Below are 26,720 nucleotides of genomic sequence, written 5' to 3'. Positions count from 1 at the left end.
CAACTGTTAGAGTTACCTTATACTCCTTTGTGAAAACAGGAATAATTCTGGCTTTATATATTTTTGGACCCTCAGTTTTACTCACTTGCATTTTAAGTTTATTATATCCTTATTTTCCTCAGTTAATACAAAGTTTGAGCTCATGCTCTTCATCCATATATTAAATTTTTCTGTTTTTGAGTAATTAAAATAACATTAACTTGACAGAAGATAATTATCTGGCTATATAGATTCATATTTTAGTTATAGAATTTTTCTGTTGCTTCTGATATTCAGTTGTTTTACTGTCCTTCATCTGACCTTAATAAGCAGAACAGGAACTCTTTCTCTCCCATTGATTTGTCTGGGAATATGGCAATTGAATCTTTTCTCAAAACCAGGTCAGATTCTGGGTCTAGGAAGCCAGTCACCAGGTATATGTCCATTAACCCTCTATGCTCTCCTGCTGTAACAGTACCACCAAAGAGACAAGTTTCCTTGTGCTTCATGGTTGCAAAGTCGGTGGATTTCCTTTACCGATGAACTTCTTACAGTTACATCAGTGGATCTCAGAAGTCATTTCAGAGATTGCATTGTAAGACTGAAAGTACCTTTGGACCTTGTTGCTTTTCATGAAGATCTTCCAACAGCTGTGTCTGTGAAGATCAAAGTCACCTTTGCCATAGTATTATGAATCCTCAAAAATTACTGCCAGAAGCACCTAACAGTGCTGATTTTTCTTCCATATCGTCATCTAGAGTCATGGATTCTAGATTAGTTTTTGCCTTTGTTCATGTAAAGAATGGTATGGTAAATATGTTGTCTGTTTACCTCAGGTAGTGTCAGAGGACCAGTCTTGATTAGCTCTTATCTCCAATGTGTTTATACTTTACACGTCACTTCATATTTCTTGAAATACTGCATTTAATAGATATTTCTTAGAAGTGAGGCCTACCATCACCACCACCACCACCAAAACACAGAACACAGTTAAGACACTTAAGCGTGTAAACAATTGTAGTAATCATTTTCAAAGGCTTCTAGAAGAAGTTCCTAATTGGCATTGCAGATGCATTCATTTATAATTTATTAATTTGTTAATTTGTAGCTAATAGATTCATTTGTAAACTGTAGTATATTAATAAGTATTGTTATTAGCTTTCCTCAAAAAGCAAATTCTGCTTATATGAAGTAGCTGAACTTCACACTTATACCAGGCTTGGTTTGAGTCAGTCTGATTTGGACAGGCCACTTGATCAGTAATGACCTTCAGGTGTAAATGACTCTACTTCGTTAATCTCTCAGAAGCTTGAAATAACTTGAGTATTGGTCAGTGCTGGTTTTGCTGATAAACATATCTTTAAATAAGTCATAGCACAGGGAAGTGTTATAGTCCTTAGGTTGGTATAAGAGTTTTTCCAGTATACAGCTTAAAGCAGGAGGGCAGCATGAAAGAACTGGTGCTGATGGGAAGAAGGCTGCAGCCTTAGAGTCTGCACTTGATTTCTTACCTGTTTGTCATTGTTTTCTTAAAGCAACCTGAACTATGCTTTTATCTTTTATCCCTTCATATGATGTGGTTTGTAAACAATTCCATACCTCCCCTTCCTCCCCCCATACATTTATTTTCACTCCTGTGTAGCTGCCTTTTTCTTTAGGTCTTTTCCTACCTTCCTACCACCTTCATGCACATTACTTTCACGCCTCCAGTTTTCCATTGTTGACCAAGGGTCCTCAGCTTTACTATTTGTTTCCCCTTGTATATACTTAGGTCTCTTCATATATTTAACTTTGCATATCTGTAAACTTCTGGAACTTACTGAAATATATTTCTTCCTATCCATACTATATAGCCTTCAGTATGAATTACAGCCCATTTTTTAGAATAGACCAACGAGATTTGAAAATCATTTTAATTAAAGATGACTTAAACATATTTACTTCCATTTTTCATTCTTCATGACTTGAATTCATTAATTCCTATTATGATGAGTTATTTTTTATTAGAAATACTGAGGTTAGTATTTCTGGTGTATAAAATTGCAAGATTTGCAAGTGTCATTGAAAAATAGTGAACACTGAATTTATATAGGATTTGTATATTTTCTGTACTTAACAATTATAGGAATTTGAGGAAGTTTTTTAGTAGACTTAATTAAAAGTATTAAAAATATCACCAAAAAAATGTTATAGTATGGTTCAACTTAAAATATATTATAAATTTAACTAAGGTAAGTATTTTATTTAGAGTTCATGTTGTTATTCTGAAGGTGTTTCTTCAAAGGCTTTGTCCTGAATTACTGTCTTTAAAGTAGATGTATTGGCAATAAACTAAAGACCTTTGGCCTTAAATTGGTTTATTTGCACCAGCTAATTTATCAGATTAATTTTTAATATCTATAAATAATTGAAACAAGAATACAGTTTATATTACATATGTCAGGTTTATTGAAAAGTTAATCTTTTTTTCCAGGAATTTTATTGGTAGCTTAAAAAACAGCATTATTTGATAGACTCCCAGTATTTTAACAAATACCTATAAATTACGTTTAAAAACTATGAAAAATGAGCTTTGAATCCTAATAGTTCCTTTATAGTAGAATGTCTTTATGTAAGGATTACTACATACTAATGATTTTCTTTAAATTCTCTTTTTCCCTTCTCCCAGCCAGGCCCACAACTCCTCTTTCTGTAGGCACCATTGTCCCACCTCCAAGGCCTTCTTCCAGACCAAAGCTTACTTCAGGCAAACTCAGTGGGATTAATGAAATAGTATGTACTCAGGTGTTGTTTTTGTTTTTAAAGTTATAACGGTTTTGATTTAAGATGCAAATGATATTTTTCTATATGCCCCTTTACAGTTAAATGCTTGGAATTTTTTTCTGGAGGTTTTCTTAGTGGACACTTCCTTCATTCCCCCATGGTATCTCTGATTATATCTCTGGAGCAAGACATTGTGCAGGAAGAAAGAGATTTCCTGTGAAAGTTGGCACATTATAAAAATACCATTCAGTACCTGTTTCACAATTAAGAAACAATTTTCATATAATTCTGCTTAAAGTCAACTATTAAGGAAGAAATGGTGATCTGTTCCTAGGCCTTAGAAATATACTACCAGGAGAGTCCTAGAGGGCATCTAGTCCAGCTTTATTTGTACCTAAGGAAACTGGAGGTCATGTGACTTAACTGACTTTGAAAAAGTACATACTGCTTAAAAAAAAGCATTAGTCTATAATAAAGTCAGATAATCAAAGAAAAAAAATACATGGGTTCTATTCAGATGAGGTCTCCAATCTGTCCTGCTTTAACTTTTACACTAATTGCTAGTTTATCAACATCAAATTTCTCAAAGTCAAGCTTAATCTGCTTTTCAGCCTGATATACATCTCCAGTTAATGTTTTAGCTTAATATACAAGGCTCTTCATAAATAGTTGCTTCAACAACCTGTATTACCAAACTGTCTAACTTATCCCCTTTGCAACCTATGTTCCAGCCACTCAGAACTTTCCACTGTTCTCCAAAAACATCATGCTTTTATGCATCTATGCTCCCTCTATTTGAAATGAACTGCGCTCCCTCTATTTGAAATGAACCCCCCGTTTTCTATGTAGGAACTTGCCCTCTTTCTTTAGGACCCAGCAGGTAGCACCACTTAGGTAAAACCATTTTTGATCATTACTTCTCTCCCTACAGTGGATTTAACCATTCTCTTCCTTATACCCATATACTTTGCTGTATTTCTCTTAGTGCACAAATTATATATATATATGTTGTGTTGCTCCCCCCTCTCTGGATGTGCCTTAGACTGTTTCATATCCTTAATACTTTGCATGATGCCTGTTACATAGTACACAGTTAGGAATGTTTCATGAGTAAATGAACAGGTTTGAGCACCAAGTGTTGAAATGGTGACGTCTTTCTTTACCTCCTAGCCCAAAGGACAGGTTTAGTGGAAGTGAAATGAAAGACTAAGTATAAGCTGCTAAGGAGATAGTTATTATTTAAGTAATATAAAAATTACTGCATCTTAATAGCATGGGTTTTTTTTCCTGTTTACAAAAGAAGTATATGATCATGTTGTAAAACTGAGAAAATAGAGAAAACAGAAAATTCTGTATTTCACCACCTGAAGGTAACCAATTAATATTTTTATATGTATATCATTTAATTATTTTTATGAATGCATAAGTATTTATTTATCCAGGGGCAGTAAAATATAGTTGTTAAAAGCACAACTTAATAGCCACTAATTACCAGAGTAGTATTAGGAAAGCTATTTATTCAGAGTATCAATTTCCTATGAGTAAAATAGCTATAATGGTAATGGGTGGTTGTGAGATTTAAACGTTTTTATATACAAAACACTTAGAACATTGTTTAGTGCAATTAATTGTTCCAAAAAGTTATTATGAATGATACATGTATATAAAGGTCATACTTTATGTGTTTGTTCTTCACTTGAAAATATTTTAGGAATGTCTTTCTATATCATGAATTATTCCATAGTTTTCAAACTTTTTTAAAGTGGTAGGATCCTTTGCCAAATAATCTTAAATTATAAGCCTATTAAATAAGTAAAAGTGGGACTTTCATAGTTGAATCCTTCATGTTAACTTTCACTCCCTGGACCCAGCATCAGAGCCTTCTAAGAAACACCCTTATGGGCTTCATCAAACAGTGTTGGAAATGGCTTCCACATATAAATTCTCTGTCTTCGATACCATTTTCCACACTATTGTCACCATTAAATTTCCAGAAGTTTTCAGAAATTTGATTATATAATAAAAACTCACAAATAAACAGTGTCTTAATGAATATCCTTCTCTGTATTTCTTTGCAGACACTATTTTCTTAGTAAAAATTTTAAAAGTGAAATCCATGAACTAAGTGGGTCTTGATGGTTATTGCAGTATTGTCCACTAGAAAGGTTATGCTGATTTGAATTCTCTCCATTTGAACATTGTAGTGCCCTTTCCTTGTTTCTGTGTACATTTTTCTGGAGAAAGGGCTCATACATTTAATAGATGCTCAAAAGCTCTAAAACCACACCCTTCCCACACTGCTACAGAGAACCCGCCATTGTTCTAGAGCAATGATTCTCAAAGTGTGGTCCCCAGACTAGCAGCGGCATTAGTTTCACCTGGGAACTTGGTAGAAATGGATAGAAATGCAATTTCTCTGGCTTTACCCCAGACAAATAAAAAGTGCTGGGGAATGGCCCAGCATTTGTGTTTCATTTACCAGGCCCCCTGGGGGATTCTGCTTCATGTCATTGTTTGAGAACCACTCTTCTTAGGCAGTGCTGTGCAATAGAAATATAATGCAGGCCACATTAAAAAAATAAAAACAGTGAAATTTAACATATTTTGTTTTACCCAGTATATAAAAATATAATTTTAACATGTAATCAATATAAAAATTATAGAGAATAGACACATTCTTTTTGTGTGTATGCCAAGTCTTCAAAATCCATTGTGTATTTTGCATTTACAGCTCATTTAAAATTTGAACTAGCCACATTTAAATGCTAGTTGTTACTACACTGGACAGTGCCATTCTGAAGTAAGAGAAAAAAATCACTTGAGAAAAGAGCTTTTTCTGCCTTTTCCTAAAAAAATATAAATGCACATTCTAAACTGTAAAAATGCATCCTCATGATGTTGGTCATGAAGCCATGTTGCCACGGAAGAAATGTCTGCCATAGTAATTGATCAAGACTTTCCAAGCTTGTAAGTCTAAGGTCATCTTTTGAATTTAATATTAGACCTCATGTCCTGTACCACCTCCATATATATACAGACAAAAAGCTGCATTTTTATTTTTACACCTTACTGTATTTTTTTTCTACTTATTGTTCACAATAATGAGTCATGAAAAAACCGTGCTCTGGAATGAACGGTTTAAAAGTAGTTAATAGATTTTTTTTTAAAACCAATATTAAAACACTTTGGGCAGTATAATTCAATGTTTATAAAAGTGTGTATCTGTAAATTGATACTCACACAATGAAGAGCTGACTAATTTTAGTGAATGAATGCTTACAAGGTTTTGTTTTTGTCATTTATTTTCCATTTCTTTCAAATAACTCAGGACAGGAACAATATCTTTCTTGGTCACTACTCTATATGTAGTACCTAACCCATGGTCTAGGGAGTAAATAAACACTGTATTTAGTTAAAACTTTTAGAAGCAGGAAAAGGTTATTTTTAATAAGCTAAATAATGTATTTTTTTAATGTAACACCTCAGGAAGTGTTACTAATGTATTATTGGAACAATTAGGAATTTGAAAGGAAAAACTATTCACTAAGTTAAAAAATCAATTGTAGTTATATTTCACTCTTTATGTTCAGAAAAGTGGGAACACAGTAGAATTAAGATTTTCTTAAGCCTCTTTATGGGGTGAACTCAATGAGGAGTCATTACAAGGAATTACAAAGGAAAATGTAGATAGGTTTGTAAACACCAAAAGTAAAGGAGTAAGCAATGTTTAGGGAGAACATTTTTACAGCAAATACAGCAAACAGTGAAAGCTAAGGTAATACTAAGAGTTCCCAAAACTAAATTGGACAAAGCTAATACACACAATTCACAAGGGAAATGCCAATTTTATTTGTACCATCTAATCAGCTAAAAACTTTTTAAAAATTAGATTTCCTACTTATAACTCTCATCCATTCATTGCCAGGAACAGTGCAGAAAAATATTCTCTTACGTTTATAAGCAATAGGATAAAGTGAGTAATCCTTTTGGGAAGCAGTTTGGTAGTATGTATGAAAAGTCTTTATACTGTTTAATAATTTAACTTCTGAGAGTCTGTCTTAAGCATACTTTTTAAAATACAGAAAATGTTTTATGTACCAAGATTCTCAATAGGATTATTTTTAAATAGCCTTTCAGCTTTTAATATATTCTTGAAAATGACTTGACCTATGGCATCTTTAATTGTAGCTTAATAATAACAATAAATTTGGTTTAGTATACTAAAATTAATCTTACCTGATACCTAAAAATCTTTTCTGATAATGGAGTAATTGTTTTAGCATTTTGATAAATAACTTCTTGTTTTTAAGCCCAGGCCATTCAGCCCACCTGTAACTTCCAATACCAGTCCACCTCCTGCTGCTCCTTTAGCTCGGGCAGAAAGTTCTTCCTCTATCTCATCTTCTGCTTCATTAAGTGCTGCCAATACTCCAACAGTAGGTAAGTGATTATTATCGATTAACATGTGAAAGTTAGCATGATCAGGCTGAGATACTTATTTTTTGTGGGCTGGTAGAGAATTTAACATTAGAAATTTTGGTTTTCTGAATACACACCTGATAATTCAAACTAGCCACATTTTCCTTTTTTTCTTTCATAGCTTATGTTATCTGAATAGAAGAATTGTAACCTTGATAAGCATTGTTGAGAGTCATGAAATTTATAAACTACCAACCAGTGTAAATAGTTGAAGGCAATATATAATGCAGTCCTTTCTACTGTGAACTGGTAATTGAATTCCTAAGAAAGTTTGTGTTTTAAAAACAATAGGCACACTGTAAAAAAGTCATTTTTTTTTGCTTGCAGTGAATTATTTTCTTTTTGTAAGAATTTAAACAAAGATTTAAAAGTAGATATTTGGGCATAATGACATAAACCTAAACCTTATCAAACAAATCCAGTATTTTATCTAGGTTTTGCTTAAGACTTTATTCTGTCATCATCTTTATCCAATTCTTCCTACAAATTCTTACTACCTTTCTCATCCACAGAGTAATAAAGTACAAAGCTACTTAAACAAAGCAGCTGTGTTTTGGGAACAAAACTTCTCAGAATTATAACTGTCCCCATTGCTGCTGCTTTTAAGTAGTAATGAGTTTATTCTTGATAATGGAAAATCACTGATTGGCACTAATAGTATAATTCAGTAGTGTTCAAAGTATGGTCCTTGGGCCTGCAGCATCTGTCTGGGAACTTATTAGAAATGTAGAGCTTTTAAATAGAAAATCGGAGTGGGGCTAGCAATCTTTGAACAGGCCTTCTAGGTGACTGGAATGCCTGCTAAGTTTGAAAATCACAGCCCTAATTAAGCTGATTTAATTATATCCAATTTGATTTAGCAGAATTCACACAGGAAAAAGGCATCTTGTATGTGTGGTCATTGTAAAAATGGCATGAATAATATAGGCTGAAATGAGATAAAAAATTGTTTCTAGATTCCAAATATGATATTTGATCTTGCTTTATATATCTTCATAAACAGAATTTTTCCCATTTTTTTAACTTCAGGTAAACAGAATATACCTAATAAGTTTGTCATTTGTTTGCTGTAACAGGCACTTTATTCTTATATTTTGTTTGTATATGTGGTTTTTTTAATTTTTGTTTCTGCAGAATCCGTATTTTTGTCCTATAAGATATAGATGTGTCCTATTAGAAATCACGCAGGTAGTCTGGGTAACCAAAATTAGTTTTAATTCTTTTCCATTATCTCTGGATTATTTGGAAGGCTTTCTGTTTGTGATGGAAACTGTAATTTTGATTGAATTGGTACATGCTTATTTTTAGTTTGAGCCAGTGCTGGCAACAGGAGGACAAGTAGTTGACAATGATGATACAGGCAGGCAGGATATAACATGGATTTTGTATAGCAAATGTTCTTTAAGTCTTCCGAAAAAGCTCTCTTTATTGTGATGCTTCTTCAGTTGTCTGTTTAGATTTAAGTTTTTGGTTTTTCTTGTTTCTTGAAAGTATTTTCTTTTCCTGCAATATTTTGTTTTATTTAAATATGGTAGAAGGTGGTAATTTGATTGGGACAGTCTCTGAAATTGAAAAGCACTGTGAGACTTCACAAGGTATTGTATCAAAAGCAAATATATGTTGACTAATGATCCTAAAATGTACCTAAAATACTGTTACCTAATTTTTCCTTTTCCAGCAATATATGGTGTCTCAGAAATCAAGAATAACTCTAAGGTTTAACTCTCAATTTTGTACTAATTATGTCCAGTTGCTATACAGGATCCATTGATATCAAATCCCTAATATAAAACCATACAGTATTTTTGCATTATCTTCTATCTCCCTGCTCTTCTTTCCTCAGCATTAGGAAATACCAGTAAATCTTACCTCTGAGGCTCTTTGAACCAGAGACAAAGTTATTTGAAAAGGTGAAGATGTCAGTTTAAAAACATTACAATACCTAAACTACCAGAGCAAAAGCTCTCACATCAAAACCCTTTACATAGTGAGCTGAAGTTAGAGCCATAAAGGTAGAAAATAGTTGGGAGTGAGCCTCTCTTTTTTACTTCTGAGCTCAAAGGAATTCCACAAAGATATCCATTGATAATTTCATAACGTATCGCTTAAATTCTCTGCATTTTCAAAATATACAATTGTTTAAGTATTGAGCAGTTAAACCAAAATTAGAATGCATACTCTCCTTATAAATACAAGGAAGGTTTTATTTCTAAAAGATATTATTTTGAATAATACAAATTTAGACATTTTGGGGGAAGGACTTAAGTGCATATTTCCTATGTCAAACACTTTTTTGAAGTATGCATGTGCAGTATGGTCTTGAAAGGAAAACAAAAATAGAAAATACAAAAGGGTATATGCCAAAATGTTAAGTGGAGTTTCAGGTTTTTTCCCAGATTCCCAGTACTTTACTTGCTAATATTTCAATAATGGGCATAATAATTTACAGGGAAACTATTTATAGAATTACCATTTTATATACCCAAATCAGGTAATTGAAAAGAATTAACTTTGTAGTTTATTTTTAATGTCAAAGCAGTAGCGCACATTAATGTTATCAATGACTGTATGTGCACATCAATTTGTATAGGTTATTCAAGGGAAAATAATTAGTTGTCAAGGCCAGCTATTGTGGGACTTTAATACAGTCATTAGGCAAAAAGAGATAAAAGAATTAAAATAGTTAATAGGATATGAAACATCACCCTACTCAGAAATATCTAATGGATGGAAATAGCTTAAATAAAACAGTCCAGTTTAATGTCCTAAAGTATGTGACTGGTAGAATGTGAAACAGTTTAGTATCTGAATGGTTTTGAAGCCATGCTTGAGTAATTTTAGCTCATCAGATGAAGGGCTTTTTCTGTCTGACATTCCTTAACCCAGCCATTCTCTATCATTCTATTTAAAAAAAAAAAAGTGACATTCTCCTGATCTTTTTTTGTCCTTTGCATTATGTTCCAATTTGTTTTATGCTCTATGTCTTAACCTCCAGGTTTATACTTGAGGCATCATTGAAACCAGTAATAGAGTCATTTGTGACAAGCTAACATTGTGAATCTGTCTTGGTATTTAATAAATGTCTTTCTGTAGGATTTAACAAATGAATTGTGTATTCTAGGTGTTTCACGAGGTCCCAGCCCTGTGAGCCTTGGAAATCAGGACACTTTACCTGTGGCAGTTGCCCTTACAGAATCTGTTAATGCCTACTTTAAAGGAGCAGATCCCACCAAGTTAGTTTTTAAAAAATAACACCTGTGTGTGTGCGCGTGTGTGCATCAGAGTGTGTGTGTTGTGTGAGGAAGGGGCTTGGTTAATTTTAAGAGTTATATTTTGTTTCTGTAAAAGTTAAGGATTTGTATTACTTGTATACCTACCTTTTGCTATCAAATATAGTCATTGAGGGATTGTCTTTAAATTTTAAAAAAACACTATAATCAGTGTGGTTTTTTTTTTCTTCCCAGATTTTTTATAGGCTTTATAACCAATATGATGCATCTGTTCTTTGACATCTGTAGAGAAGGATGATGGCAGCTGACTTAGATGGGGATAGAACTCTGAATCTTGGCCTAATGTATACCTTTGGTGGAAGGAAGTGTCGTATTTGCAAGAGAGACCTAGAATGCATGTTTAATACATGAAACTCTTGCAGGATTGGTTTAGCCTCATTCTCTTAAAATGATATTTAGATTAATGACTGCTCCAACTTTTCATGTGTAACAGCCATTCAGCATACATTCATTCATTAAATATTTGAGTGCTTACTGTATGTAAGATTGTTGTAAACTAGTATTATCATGAAAGAAAGTTTATTAGTTTTCACTCATGGTAAAATGAAGTTCTTCTCCCAAGAGCTTATATTGTTTACTTAAAGTATCCTTAGCACTTACAACAGTCTTGCAGATAGTAAGCACTCAAATATTTGATGAATGAATGTATGCTGATGACTAATGTTATGCATGAAAAGTAGCAGTATTGATGTATGCTGTGAAGAAAAATAAATAGAGAATTATAATAAAGGGCTACTATATGAGATAGAATGATCAGAGAAAACCTTGAGGTTAAGTTAAGCAGATGTTTCAAAAACATTGAGGAGCAAACCATGCAGATATCTGAGGGAAGAGCATTCCAGCAAGTAGAAGGAACTGAGGTAGAAGTGTGCTTGGCATATTCAAGTATCACTAAGGCAGACAGTAGTCAAAGACAAATCCATGGTCCCAACTAGGAACTGTAGACCATGATAAGGAATTTGGAATTTATTGTAAGTTAGGTGGGAAGCCAGTGGAGGCTTTTGAGCAGAGGAGTGATGAGGTTACTTAACATTTTTGAAGAGCACTCTGGCTGTTATATGGAGAATAAACTAGAAGGAGCCAAGAGTAGATGCAGAGAGAGAGGGGGTTAAGCATAGAAGTCCAGGTGACAGGTGATGGTAGCTTGTCTAAGGGTATTAGCAGAGGAGATGGTGAGTAGTAACGAGGTTCTGAAGATATTTTGAAAAAGTTGTTAAGATTTGCTGAAGGAGTAGTTTGCTAAGTTTGAAGTAACTAAGGCAACTTAGTGAAGATATTAAGTTGATAGTTGAATATGTGATTCTGGAGTTAAGGGCATAGGTCCAGGCTAGAGATAAAATATTTAGCAGTCATTAACTTGCATATAATACTTAAAGCTAAGGGCCTCAGGGAGTAGAGAAGAGAGCTGATAAGAACTACATCCTAGCCCCTTCCTGTGTTTAAAAAAAAGGAAGATGAAAATGATCCAGCAAAGGAGCTTGAGATAGCAAGAAACAAGGGAGTGAGGAGAAAAACCTGTAGAACAGTGCCCCAGAAAGTAAGAATCAACCCTTTCATGAAGGAGGATGTGAAGCTGTATCTGATGTTGTTGGCAGGTCAGGAAAATTTACCACTGACAACATGGAGGTCATTGGTGACCTTCACAAGAGCAATTTTAATGGAGTGGTGGAGATGAAAACAAGCTTGGAGGGAGTTCAGGAGATGATGCAAATACAGACAACTATATTTGGAAAGAACAAATGTAGACAACTCTCACAATGCTTTGCTCTAAGTGGAAGCAGAGACATGGGATTGTAACTGGATAAAAAGAGAGTTGAATCAGAGGAGGGTTTTATTTTAGTTTTTGTATTTCTTAAAGATGATATGTTTCAGTATGTCTGTATACTAATGGCAAAGATCCCAAATTTTATGGAAGAAATTGAACCTGCAGAAAGGAGAGGGGTTAGTTGTATGAGTGGAGTCCTTTAGTATGTAAGAAGAGATGAGCTTTAGTGCAGAAGCAACAGGATTGGCCTTAGTTATGTAAACTGATCATCTCTTGAAACTGGAGGGGAAGGCAGAAGGTATGAATACATAGTGATGCAGTAGTTTAATAGAGAATGAGGAACAAGTTTCTTGAATTTATTTCCTTAGAAAAATTTGAGGTCATTGTCTATGAGTTGGGGGAGGGAATATTGCAGGTTAGAGAAGAAAGGTGAAGGTATGAAAAGATCTGGGAAATGAAATGTTGAATTGTCAGGTGACACTACAGGGCCCAGTTGAGAGGTTTGCCTAAATGGTTGTTTTTCTCTAGTCATGCTCACCTGTAGGTGAGGAGTTCATTTTAGTCAAGACTGTGTTTTGCCAGGCAAGCAGAGTCAAGTGAAAAAAAAAAGCAAGGGAGGGTTTATGCAAAGGATCATGTATAATGATGGCCTAGGAAATACCTAGGTAAGAAGAAATGAGAATATAAAGGAATGAGTGAAGATTAGTGACAAAGGTGGTAGGGACAATGGGTGGTGGAGGTTCTGATGAGGTTGGAGAATTGTTGGAAATGTAATACCAGACAGAATGAGTTGGGAAAACTAGGAAGTGGAGATTAGATGAGTGGGGAGTCTGAAATTGAGATTATGGAGGGGCTGCAGGGTGGCTGAGGTGGGTTGGAATCACTTGAAGTAAGGAGCTGAAGAACTAGGTGACCAAGGTATTGAAAAGATTGTCTGAGTGGATGTTGAAATCACTAGAAATTGTGATAGCAGTAGTGATACAGAGATTGACAACAAACCAGTGGCTAAAATTTTCAGAAAATGAGAGTTTTGACATGACTTGAAAAGGATGGGGTAGCAAGTAGTTTAGTCTGGTGGTAGGAGTTTCAGAAGAAGCTTGTGGTTTTAGGGAAGAAGAAAGAATATGGAGTTGGAAGAGGCAGTGAGACACCAAGGAGGACATCTACCACTGCCACCATCAGACCCAATACTTTGTGCAGTTTGGAGGGAAAAAAATAGCTGCAGTGGGGGATTGTGGAAGCACTGTCCTTAAGGGACAGCCAGGGAATGTTTTTGGTGAACAAGTGAGGGACTGTTTACAGTGTACTTTTATTTGTGTTTGGAGTTTAATTTAATTCTAGGAAAAGATGATGCTAGATGAGTATGTTATTTCACATAGAATAATTTTTTTATAATTATGTTGAAAAAATAATTTCATAATTATGATAAAAGATCATTTAGATATATAAAAAGCTTTTTAAACCAAATAGGTTCTAAATGGAGATAAAACTGTCTTTTAAAACACTTAAATTTTTCAAAATCCCCAATTTCAGGTGTATTGTGAAGATCACTGGTGACATGACAATATCATTTCCAAGTGGAATTATTAAAGTCTTCACTGGCAATCCATCTCCAGCTGTGCTATGCTTCAGGGTGAAAAATATTAGCAAACTAGAGCAAATTCTTCCAAATGCACAACTTGTGTTCAGGTTTGTGTACTTTTGTTTTCAAGGTAAAATTTCTTTTTAAGAAATACTTCCTTCTTCTTGGAAGCAATATTCTGTTTGAAGGCAATATCAAAATTATTTATTATGATTAAACAGCCCTCTGTCTTTTTGTTTTGTTGTTGGTGGTGGTAATTTTTGTTAAACACCTCGCTATTGTCCGTCCATCATCATCTTTCAGGTAAAGCTTCTGCTATGTTCTATTCTTTATCCCCCAACTTTAGTTTTTGCTCATTCCATCTTTTGATTCATTTCTACTGCCCTTTCCAAGGTCACTACATTATAACAAAGAGGCAAAAGGTAAAAATAAGGCAAATAAAATAACAAAAATATTTCTTATATATACAGTGATCCATCACAGTGTGATTCTAACACAAAAGATTTTTGGATGAACATGCAAGCTGTCACTGTCTACCTCAAGAAGCTATCAGAGCAAAATCCAGCTGCTTCTTACTTTAATGTAGATGTATTAAAGTATCAGGTGAGTGTCCTTTTATTCTGAAATTCCTACATTAAAATATTAACAATAGAATCTTGCAGATTATTAAATGAATAATATGTCATAGCCAAATGCTCATTCTAGGAATGTGGGGATTTTTCAATGTTAGAAAATCTTTTAAGCCTATGAAGATTTTGACCAGTTTGATCAAATTCATCATCTGTTACAGATTAAAATACTGAGTAAATCTATGAATGTGTCCTTAAACTGAAAGGACTATTAGCATTACTCTTAATAATGAAACACCTAAAGCAATCAAAGTTAGGAATGGCAAAGACATCCATGATTTCTTTCTGTTAGTGTATAAGATTTGTCTGGATGTGTAAGTACAATTACACAAGAGAAGAAAAAAACAGTAATAAATATTGGAAAAGAGGAACCAAAATTATTACTACATATAAGTGATACATAGTTGGAAAATTCCAGACAATCTAGAAGCTATTTGTTATAGGAGAATTTAGTTAAGTGGTAAGTTTAAAAATTCATACAAAAGTTACTGTCTTTTAAAATAACCAGTTATGAAAACTAATGGAGAAAAAAATACAATAAAAAACCAAATCAGACCTAGAGAGAGGGAGCCCAGGATAGTGACATAGGAAAATCCGGAATCACCTCCTTCCACAGACACACCAAATCCACAGCTACATACAGAACATTTTCCTCTGTAAAAGACCTGAAAATTAGCTGAACAACTCCTCATCAAGAAAGGAAACAAAGTCCACATTGAGGTGGGTAGGAGAGGCTAAAGATTTGCACTAAACCCTACCCCTGGATCAAAAGGGAACTCACAAACCTGTAGCTTCTCCCTGAGGAGCCAAGGGTTCATATCCCACATCAGGCACCCAAACTTTTGAGGTCCTGCACCTGAGAGATGAGCCCCCAAAACATCTGGCTTTGAAAATCAGTGCCTCCTCAAGCCTCAAAGGCCTATAGTGATCTAAGAAGCGGCTCTGAAATGGCTTGCACATGGACTCAGTGAGTGCCCAGTGCAGAAGCAGCTATTTGAGAGGCATCTAGACTATATGTAAAAGAGATTCATTTACTAATCCTGAACTATGAGCCAGAGAGTCTGGGACCTGTTGGGATACTCTCTCCGGACAGAGATGCTGGTGGGTACCATTCTAGTGTTCTCCCTCTCCCTTGGTAAAACCAGCGGGTGCCATATATATGTGTTTGTGTGTGTGTGTGTGTGTGTGTGTATATATATATATATATATATTCTGTATATAAAAATATATATATATATAAATTTGTATATATAAAATGTAATACTTATATATACACACATTTTATATATATATATATATATAAATATAAAATATATATTTAACTCTTAAGACTTCATATTTCCTTGGTGGGTACCATGTTAGCATGTCCCTTTGCCACATAAGTCTCTCCAGGAGGTGAGCTTTTAAACATATCTGAGCCCCAGTTTTAGTGGCTGCAGCCTAGGGGATGTCCTTTAATCACCTGGCTGTGGAGGTCAGGGTTGGGGGCTTGTGTTCCACGATCCCATGGGACTGTAACAATCAGAAAGACACTTCTTGTCAGGCTTCCACCCCGAGGGCACTGCACAGACAGCAGACTGAAACACACCCCCAGTCATTCTGTAAAGAGGCCTATTTACTCATCTGGTAGCTTTGGCCTGAGGGCAGGCTTCACATTTGGGACACATCTGGAGACCTGCAGAGGTGCTCTCAGAGAATGTAGGCTGGGTCATGCTATCTTTACACTTACCCTCTGCCTTGCTACAGCTTAGTAGTTTCTTCCAGAAAAGAGCTTATACACTTATTTGGAGCCTAGATTTTTACGACATTTACCCAGGGGACACCTCCAGTTTTCCTGGTCTGATGGCCAGCAGGGCTTATGTTGTGGTCCCACAGCACCATATATATTTGCATACTTCAAGAGCTGCTGCCTGAGGGTCTGGCTTACAGTCAGCCTGAATCTAGGTGCTGACTGATATCCTCCCTTTTGGGACACAGGTCTTCACACACCCTCAACAGAGAGCCACTAAAAATAAAATAGGCTGCTTGGACAATCACAAAGGTTTGAGAGACAATCGAGCTATGACAAGGTTGAACAAAAAGGTTCATCTACACAGTACCATTCCTTCAAGACTGGGAGAGGTGGCTGTTTCATTTAATACATAGAAACAAATAGAGTCAAGCAAAATGACAGGAGTATGTTCGAAACTGAAGAAGAGGAAATCTCAGGAAAAAATCTTAGTGAAACAGAGATAAGTAATTTACCAGTAGGGTTCAGTGTCTTCATCCTAAAGATGCTCACCAAACTCAGGAGAATGAATGAACAGTGAGAACTTCAACAAAGAAAGAAAATGTAAGAAATAACCAAATAGAAATCAGAGCTGAAGAATAATACAACTGAGCTGGAAAAATACACTTATAGGGGTTTGGCAGTACACTAGATGAAGCAGAAGAAAGGATTGGTGAACTCGAATACAGAGCAATTAGAACTCACCCAACCAGAGCAGCAAATAGAAGGAATTTTAAAAAGTAAAAGTAAAGACAGCTTAAGGGACTTAGGAAAAATACCAAGTGGACTAACATTTGCATTATAGGGGTTCCAGAAGAGGTAGAAAGGGGCAGAAAACTTACTTAAAGTATTGATGGCTGAAAACTGTCACCTGGGGAAAGAAAGACACATCCAGATTTAGGAAGCAGAGAGAGTTCCAAATAAGATGAACTGAAAAAGACCCACACCAGGACACATTATAAGTAAAAATGTCAAAAGTTAAAGACAAAGAGAATCTTAAAAACAGCAGGAGAAAAACAACTTGTTACACGTAAGAGAATCCCCATAAAGCTATCAGCAGGTTTTTCACCAGAAACTTTATAGGCCAGAAGGGAGTGTCACACTATATTTAAAGTCCTGAAAGACAAAAACCAAGTATTCCAACTAAGAATACTCTGCATGGCAAAGTTTTCATTCAGAATTGAAGGAGAAATAAGAGGGTTTTCCAGATAAGCAAAAGCAAAAGGAACTAAACCAGCCTTACAAGAAACGTTAAAGGAATTCTTTAAGCTGAAAAGAAAGAATGCTAATTAGAAACAAGAGAACATAGGAAAGTATAAATCTCACTGGTATAGGCAAATATAGTCACTTATGAACATAGTGTGAAGGTTAAAAGCTTAAAAGTAGTAAAAAATATCTATAACTACAATTATTAGTTAAGGGATACACAAGGTAAAAAGATATAAAATATGACAAAAAACAAAATGGGGAGGAATGAAAATGTAGAGGTTTAAGGACATGTTCAAATGTAAGATGTTATCAGCTTAAATAGACTATTACAAATATAGGTTTTTATTGTAAGCATCATGGTAATGATAAAGCAAAAACCTGTACTAGATACTCAAAGGATGAGAAAAGAGTATAAGCCAATACTACTAAAGAAAGTCATGAAACCACAAAGGAAGAGAACAAGAGAAGAAGAAAGGAACTACAAAACAGCCAGAAAAACAATGAACAATAAGCCAATAAGTACATACCTATCAGTAATTACTTTAAATGTAAATGGCCTAAATTCTCAAATCAGAGTGGGCTAAACGGATGATAAAAATAAGACCCATCTGTGTATGCTGCCTAAAAGACTAGTATCGGATATAAGGACTCAGACTGAAAGTGAAGGGATGGAAAAGGATGTTCCATGCAAATGGAAACCAAAAGAAAGTTGTGTTAGTTTTACTTATGTCAGATAAACTAGACTTTAAAGCAAAGACTGTACTAAGAGACAACGGCATTACTAAATGATAAAGGCATCAGTCCAACAGGAGGATTTAACATTTGTAAATATGCACCCATCATAGGAGCACCTAAAGTATACAAGCAAATATTAACAAACCTAAAGGGAAAATATAGCAATACCATAATAGCAGGGGATTTAAATACCCATCTACATTAATAGATATCCAGGCAGAAAGCCAATAAGGAAACATCGGCCTTAAATGACACATTAGACCAGATAGAGTTAACACATACATATAGGACATTCCATCTAAAAGCAGCAGAATACATATTCTTCTCATTGTGCACAATGAATATTGTCCAGGCTACAACTTGTTTTGTGGCCTAACATGACCTTTACATTTAAGAAGATTGAAATTAAACCAAGCATTTTTTCTGACTGTAATGTTATGAAACTAGGAATCAATTACAAGAAGACTGGAAAATTAACAAATGTGTGGAGAGGTAACAATATGATGCTGAACAACCAAAGGCTCAATGAAGAAACCAAAAGCGATCTTTAAAAAAAAAAATACCTCGAGAAAATTAAATGGAAACAACAATATATCAAAATTTAGGGGATGCACCAAAAGCAGTTCTATGAAGAAAGTTCGTATTGATAGATGCCTACCTCAAGAAACAAACAAAAAATGCCTAACTTTACAATTTAAGGATCTAGAAAATGAAGAAAAAATGAAGCCCAAAGCTAGTAGAAGGAAGAAAATAAACACCAAAGCAGAAATAAATGAAATAGCAACAACAAAAAAAGAAAAATCAATGAAACTAAGAAATGGGTCTTTGAAAAGATAAACAAAACTGACAAACCTTTATACTCACCAAGAAAAAAGGAGAGGGCTCGAATAAAAGCAGAAATGAAAGAGGAAACATTACAAGTGATTCCACAGAAATACAGACTATAAGAGACTGCTATGAACAATTATATGCCAACAGATTGGACAACCTAGAAGAAAAGGATAAATTCCTGGAAACATACAACCTTCCAAGACTGAATCATGATACAGAAAATCTGAAAAGACCATTACTAGTAAGGAGATTAAATCACTACTCAAAACCTCACAACCACGGCCAGGACTAGATGTCTTCACTGGTAAATTCTGCCAAAGATTTAAAGAATTAATACCAATCTTTCTCAATCTCTTCAAAAAATAGAAAAGGAGGGAATACTTCCAAACCTAATTTATAGGGCCAGTGTTATTCTAAAACCAAAACCAAGGACAAGGACACGACAAAAGAAAATTATAGGCCGGTATCCCTGATGAACATAGATGCAAAACATCCTCAACAAGATATTAGCAAACCAAATTCAACAAATACATTGAAAGAATCATACACTATGATCATGTGGGATTTATTGCAGGGATTATCTGCAAATCAATGTGGTACACCGCATTAACAAGAAGGGTAAAAATCACATCTCAGTAGATAGCAGAAAAAGCATTTGACAAAACTCAACATCCATTTATGATAAAAACTCCCAATAAGGTAGGTATAGAAGGAATGTAACACAATATAATAAAAGCCACATATGACAAGCCCACAGCAAACATATTCAGTTGAATAAAATCTGAAAACTTTTCTTTTATGATCAGGAATACAAGGATGTCCACTCTTGCCATTTTTATTCAATATGGTATTGGAGGTCTTAGCCAGAGCAATTAGGCAAGAAAAATAAATAAAACACATTAGGTTTGGAAAGGAAGAAGTAAAATTGTTACCATTTGCAAATGACATTATATATAGAAAACTCTAAAGACTCCACCAAAGAAACATTTAGAATAAATTCAGTGAAATTGTAGATTATGAAATCAGTACACAAAAATCTTTTGCATTTCTGTACACTAATAAACTATCAGAAAAATTAAGAAAACCCTATTTACAATTGCATCAAAAATAATAAAATACCTTGGTATAAATATAACCAAGAAGATGAAAGATGTATACATTGAAAACTGTAAAAGAAGATGAAAATAATTGAGGAAAACAAATTCCATGTTCATGGATTGGAAGAATTAATATTGTTAAGATGTCCATACTATCCAAAGCAATCTACAGATTCAGTATAATCCCTATCAGAGAGCTACACATGTATAATGGAATACTATTTGGCCACGAAAAAGGACAAAACCTTGCCATTTGCAACAGCAGGGGTTGAGGACATTATGCTAGGTGATATGTAAGTCAGCAGAGAAAGACAAATACTACATGGTATCACATATGGATTTAATAAACAGACAAATAAAAAGCCAAGGTTGCAGATAACAGATGAAAGATTGGTGGTTGCCAGAGTTAGGGGTTGGGAGGCTGGTGAAATGGATGCAGGGCATCAAAAGGTACAACTTCAGTTATAAAGAATTCATGGGGATGTAATTTACAGCATGGTGCCTAAGAATAATAATATATTTCAGAATTGCTAAGAGTAGATCTTAGAAGTCCTCATTATGAGAAAAATAATTTTTGTGACTATATGTGGTGATGGATGTTAACCAGAGTTACTGTGATGATCACTTCACAGTGAATACAAGTAGTTTAGAATGCTTCATCCTATTTATCATTGATTCAACAAACATTTATTATTCAGTGCTTGCTGATTGCTTGTCGTAGTATGGGGAGATAGATGGTAACCTAATAAGTAAACGATTATGTTGTGGTAGCAAGAAAGGAAAAAGTGTGTAGAATAAGGTAAGGCAGATTGAAAATGCAGTTTTCATTGTAAATTTAAACAGGGTGATCAGAGTAGGTCCCTTTCAAAAGAAGTCATTTGAGGAAGAAACTGAAGAATTGGAAGGAATTTTGCATCATATTAATTGCAAGGAAGGAAAATTGCATCAATAATAATTTTAAATCTCATAGAATCTTTTCCTATAACCAAAATAAATGTTTGTTGAATAAATGATAAATAAATACTTGGAATAAACTTTAGGCCAACTTAAACAGCACAGTTTTGCTCTGTTTCCTAGAAACATAAGCTACTGGGTCTTGTATTTAAAACTAAACTTTTGAAGTTGGAAGTATTCAATTCCAGGTATACAAGACCTGCATCCTTTTTTCTCTTTTAAATTTAAATTCTTAAAATTCATAAAGAATCTTAGAATTCTGTGTTGAATGTTGAGAAGTATTCAAACATTACATGCATAAATAAGAATCATCTGATGACATGGTGATTTCTGGGCCCTGTACCTGGGCTGTTGAATCAGATTTTCTGCATTTGGTGCCAGGGGAATTTGTATTTAAACAAGCACCACGGAAGTTTTGGTGCAGGTAGTCATAGGTCCACACTTTCAGAGTGACTCTTACTCCTTTGAGATGAGTCCTCTTTACTCTGTCTAGCAATAGCGCCCTCATTATTTTGATTCTGTGAGCTCTTGTTTTCAAGTATATGTGTCGTTAACATGACTTGTTTACTTTTCAGGCCAAAGACAATTGTTTGTTTTCTCATTAAAGGTATCATCAAATGGTATTCAGTCCACTCCTCTAAATCTTGCAACATACTGGAAATGTAGTGCTGGTACCACAGATCTTAGAGTGGATTATAAGTACAACCCAGAAGCTATGGTGGCACCAAGTATACTTTCCAACATACAGGTGGTGGTACCAGTGGATGGAGGGGTCACAAATATGCAGTCTCTTCCCCCTGCAATATGGTAAATGAAGCAGATTTCTCAATTGCTGCTAAGTTTGTGTTGCGACCCCCAACTTTTAGACCCCAAGTTCTGAAAGTTGTAAGTTTGAAAAGCTTTAGTGCATTTTCCCAGATAACCCCTGCTATAAAAGATGATATTTATTTCACTAGTCAAGCCATGGTAGCCTCAGTACAGAAATAAATAAAACTAGCCTTGTCACCACCCAGACTTGAATGATTCAGTACAACTTTGCCTGTGTGCAAATTGTGTGACCTTTCTAAACTTCTTTTTTTTAAAGAAAAAAGATAATACTAAATGATAAAGGCATCAGTCCAACAAGAGGATTTAATATTTGTAAATATGCACCCATCATAGGAGCACCTAAAGTATATAAGCAAATATTAATTAGGCATTCAAGAGGCCTAATATTAACCTTTAAAGGGTTAAATACAGCATCTAGCATATTAGAGGAACACATCTATTTAGTATTAGTTACTCCATCTCTTAACTACCTCTTGTTCCCTCTATTATTAGAAGTATAGACTACTATATTTGCTTAATTGATAAAAGTATGTTTTCCTTGAGTAATGTAGGTACTAAGCCATCTATGTTCCTTTATCTAGTAGAAATTAGAAGAATTACATAATTTGGTAAATTTCCATTAATTGAGAAAGAATATAGCATTATATCTATTTATATCATAAACACACTTTCACCAGGTGATACTCCTGAAAGTAAATTTAATGCATTTCAGTGCCCATCCATGTAGAAGATACCATACTTAATCTGAAAATATTTGTTCTTACAGGAATGCAGAACAAATGAAAGCCTTTTGGAAACTGTCTGGTATTTCAGAAAAATCAGATAATGGAGGTAAGTGTGTGCATGCTTTTTTTTGAATAATTTGATGTTACTGAAAATGGATTTTTAGGAATGTTTATGGAAAGTTTTCTCCTGGAACTTCATGTGTTCAGTTCTAGAATCAACCACTAGGTGGAAGTTAACACCTTAAATAAGAGTGGACCAGTTGAGATTCAGAGTATTTTTCCCCTCTAGATTGAATAGGCTTTCTCTGTAAGAAAAAGGATTTGTTTTGCTGTAACCTTATCCCTAATATGTAAATATTTCTTATGTTCATATGCTAACATTAAGAAAAAAATACCTAATAAATTAAAGAAATAGATCTATCCCACACAGGTAATCTGATGACTTATTGAAACAGATTTAACACACTCTTTAGACTTACTCTGTTAATAGGGTCTCCCAGGACCCCCAGAAATCATGTAGATGCTTCTAGACTTTAAAAAGCTCCCTTGCCTACTCCATTTTCCTAAGATAACCTTTCTTGGTCATTTCTCCTTAGTAAAACTAACTAACCAACTGCCTTCAATTCCATGATAATTATTTTAAGGAGAAGCAGGTAGGTTAGTTGCCTCTTTCTACCAAATCTGCGTCTGTTTTTGATCACAGTGCAAAGGAAAAGACTGCTAGCTGATCACTCCTAGTATCTCCCCTAACTCAGTTTAGAATTCTCAGAATCAAGTCTTTAACGTTAATTATTCACATTTTTCTTAATGAGAAGAGAATTCTTCTATCCTCTTGAATGCCTAATTAATCTCCAATAACATCTCCTATTAAGTAGGTTTTTTTGGCTCTTCAAGTTTGGTAAGCTTTTTCTGTTTGAACATTTTAAGCATGATATGATCAAAACATAAAACATCAGTTATTCTCATAGGCATTTTTGCATAAAGGCCAGAAACATAATCTGTATTTATTCACTATAAATCTGTCAATGGTGCCTTTTTCTAGAGAACTACGCTTTGGGTGAAATACTGAAGGCAATCTGCAATTTTGTGTTGCTGTTTGGTATTTATAGGTCGCCTATTTTCAGGTGGCTGACTGTACTTTTATGCCAACTATATGGCCTTTGAGGGGACAAAACTGAAATTCCTAGTTGAAACTTGAAGTAAACCAGAAATCCTACTTCAATTGAGGGCTTGTAACTAGTTAGTAGGAAAGACAGGATGTATTTTTCCTCTATTTAATGAAACTTAAATTCTTAGCAGGAGGATAATTCATTCTCTCAAAAATAAGACAAATTTTCTAACCAGGTATTTTAGTAGTTATCCTCTGTTGTTTCAGATATCAGAGTGTCTGTGTGAGGAAATGGAAAAATCGTACAAATGTGGTTCTGATTTGGTTAGTCAACTTTTAAAAAGAAATATCCAAATTAGGATACTGTAAAATAGAAATCTGTTTCTGTTCTGGCTTTATGTCCAGAAGAGGGACCAGAAATAATTGTAAAGTTTAAGGATTGCCAAGGTCACTGCTCTTTGCCTGTGGTAGAACTTCCACAGAATTGAGTTGCATTTCAACAATTATACAAGTTTAGGGAGGGCTTAGACAGTGGTTAAGAATTAGGCATCAGGATCACGGGAAGATGGCGGCATGAGTAGTTCAGAGGAAATCTCCTCCCCAAAACATATGTATTTATGAAAATACAATAAATACAACTATTCCTAAAAGAGACACCAGTGGATGCAGTACAACAGCCAGGATACATCTACATGTACGAGAACTCAGCATCACACGAAGGGGGTAAGATATAAGCCGAGACCAGGCAGGACCCAAACGCTCCCCCACCCCAAAACCTGGCAGGAAGAAAGCAGTCAGAACAGGGAGGGAGTGAAAGCCCAGGACTGCTAAACAACCAGCTCTAGAAATCCGCACCCAGAACGCAGACACAAGGTGCACAGGGTGCTGGATATTAGAGAAACGGAAAAACAAAACCTGTGGGCAGGTCCCCGCAACTGGCACCCCTGAGACAAAAGAAAAGCGAGTGCTTTCTGCAAGTCTTAAAGAGACAGGGAACCCAAAGCTGGACGAAATTGTCCAGGCAGCTGGGAATACCGAGGAAACTTAGGTGCCCTAAATGGAGGCAGTGCAGCTCTGAAGCCCCTCACAGGACTAGGCAGCCTGCCAGCCGTTCCTCCAACTGGTGTGGACTCCGACACACGTGCCCAGTAGCAGGAGAGTGGGAGCTCGCGCTGGGGGTGGAAGCGCTAGAAGGAACCGAGAGCAGATCCGTGCGCCACAGGGCTAGCCCGCAGCAGTGTGACTGAACAGTCCAGGCGCGGCTCGCACACACCGGTGGCAGTGAAGCCAGAGCCCAGTAGAAGCCTGCGCGGAAAAGCCCCGTGCGTACCGGCAGCAGAGCCAGAGGGAGCAGGTGCGCTCCTAGGAGCCGACCAGAATCCCATCCCAATGCACAACTGCCTGGGCCAGACCCAAAGGCGGCAGCTGCCACACAGCTGCCCGGCAGGGTTGCCGCTAGCACGGAGGAGCGCACCTGGCGTGCCTGCCACTCCCCGCAGGGTTACGCGCTGCTCTGACGGACACCCTGCCCACAGCAGCTTAGGAGATTAACCCGGTGGCTGCTCCAGGAGTGCAGGAAGCTGTCACAGGCAGCGGAGAAGGGCAAGGCATCCAGCAAGCAGGAAAGGACTTTCTTCTTCCAGCTGACACACCCGTAACCTGTCTATAGCCACTGCAATCACCATGAAAAGGCAAAAAAATCTGGTCCAGACCAAGATAGTTACACCTGAGAAAGGATCTGCAGAGGCAGACCTAATCAGTCTTCCTGAAAAAGAATTCAAAATAAAAATCATAAACATGCTGAAAGAGCTGCAGAGAAATATGCAAGAGCTAAGGGATGAACTCTGGAGGGAGATTACAGACATCTGGAGGTAGATCACAGATGTCCGGAGGGAGATTACAGAAGTGAAACAATCTCTGGAAGGATTTATAAGCAGAATGGATAAGATGCAAGAGGCCATTGATGGTATAGAAATCAGAGAACAGGAACACATAGAAGCTGACTTAGAGAGACATAAAAGGATCTCCAGGATTGAAACAACATTAAGAGAACTGTGTGACCAATCCAAAAGGAGCAATATCCGCATTATTGGGGTACCAGAAGAAAAAGAGAGAGAAAAAGGGATAGAAAGTGTCTTTGAAGAAATAATTGCTGAGAACTTCCCTAAACTGGGGTAGGAAATAGTTGCTCAGACTATGGAGGCACACAGAACTCCCAAGAGACGGGATCCAAAGAGGTCAACACCAAGACACATAATAATTAAAATGGCAAAGATTAAGGACAGGGACAGAATATTAAAGGCAGCCAGAGAGAGTAAAAAGGTCACCTACAAAGGAAAACCCATCAGGATATCATCAGACTTCTCAACAGAAACCTTACAGGCCAGAAGAGAATGGCATGATATATTTAATGCAATGAAACAGAAGGACCTTGAACCAAGGATACTGTATCCAGCATGATTATCATTTAAATATGAAGGAGGGATTAAACAATTCCCAGACAAGCAAAAGTTGAGGGAATTTCCCTCCCACAAACCACCTCTACAGGGTATCTTAGAGGTACTGCTGTAGATGGGAGCACTCCTAAAAAGAACACAGAACAAAACACCCAACATATGAAGAATGGAAGAGGAGGAAAAAGAAGGGAAAGAAATAATCATCAGACTGTGTTTATAACAGCTCAATAAGTGAGTGAGGTCAGACAGTAAGGTACTAAACAAGCTAACCTTGAACCTTTGGTAACGACAAATCTAAAGCCTGCAATGGCAATAAGTACATATCTTTCAAAAATCACCCTAAATGTAAATGGACTGAATGCACCAATCAAAAGACACAGAGTAATAGAATGGATGAAAAAGCAAGATGCATCCATATGCTGCCTACAAGAGACTCACCTCAAACCCAAAAACATGCACAGATTAAAAGTCAAGGGTTGGAGAAAGATATTTCATGCAAACAACAGAGAGAAAAAAAGCAGG

At 35.7% G+C, this 26,720-nt stretch overlaps 1 protein-coding gene across 2 annotated transcripts in view; it reads left to right on the top strand.

Annotated features, from left to right (window-relative positions):
* The window catches only part of FCHO2 (FCH and mu domain containing endocytic adaptor 2), a 123,841-nt gene that overhangs the window by 88,810 nt on the left and 8,311 nt on the right, over positions 1-26,720 (top strand). For both annotated transcript variants that reach the window (XM_073235168.1, XM_073235172.1), the window contains 7 exons: positions 2,648-2,751; positions 7,053-7,182; positions 10,343-10,454; positions 13,810-13,965; positions 14,329-14,461; positions 21,689-21,888; positions 22,676-22,740. In XM_073235168.1, coding sequence (XP_073091269.1) covers positions 2,648-2,751; positions 7,053-7,182; positions 10,343-10,454; positions 13,810-13,965; positions 14,329-14,461; positions 21,689-21,888; positions 22,676-22,740 — 900 coding nt within the window. The remainder of the gene's footprint in view (positions 1-2,647; positions 2,752-7,052; positions 7,183-10,342; positions 10,455-13,809; positions 13,966-14,328; positions 14,462-21,688; positions 21,889-22,675; positions 22,741-26,720) is intronic.

This window comes from Manis javanica, chromosome 1 (assembly GCF_040802235.1).
Source record: "Manis javanica isolate MJ-LG chromosome 1, MJ_LKY, whole genome shotgun sequence".
Taxonomy (NCBI): domain Eukaryota; kingdom Metazoa; phylum Chordata; class Mammalia; order Pholidota; family Manidae; genus Manis; species Manis javanica.
Note: the sequence above shows the minus strand (reverse complement) of the source record. Positions and strands in the feature narration are given on the sequence as shown.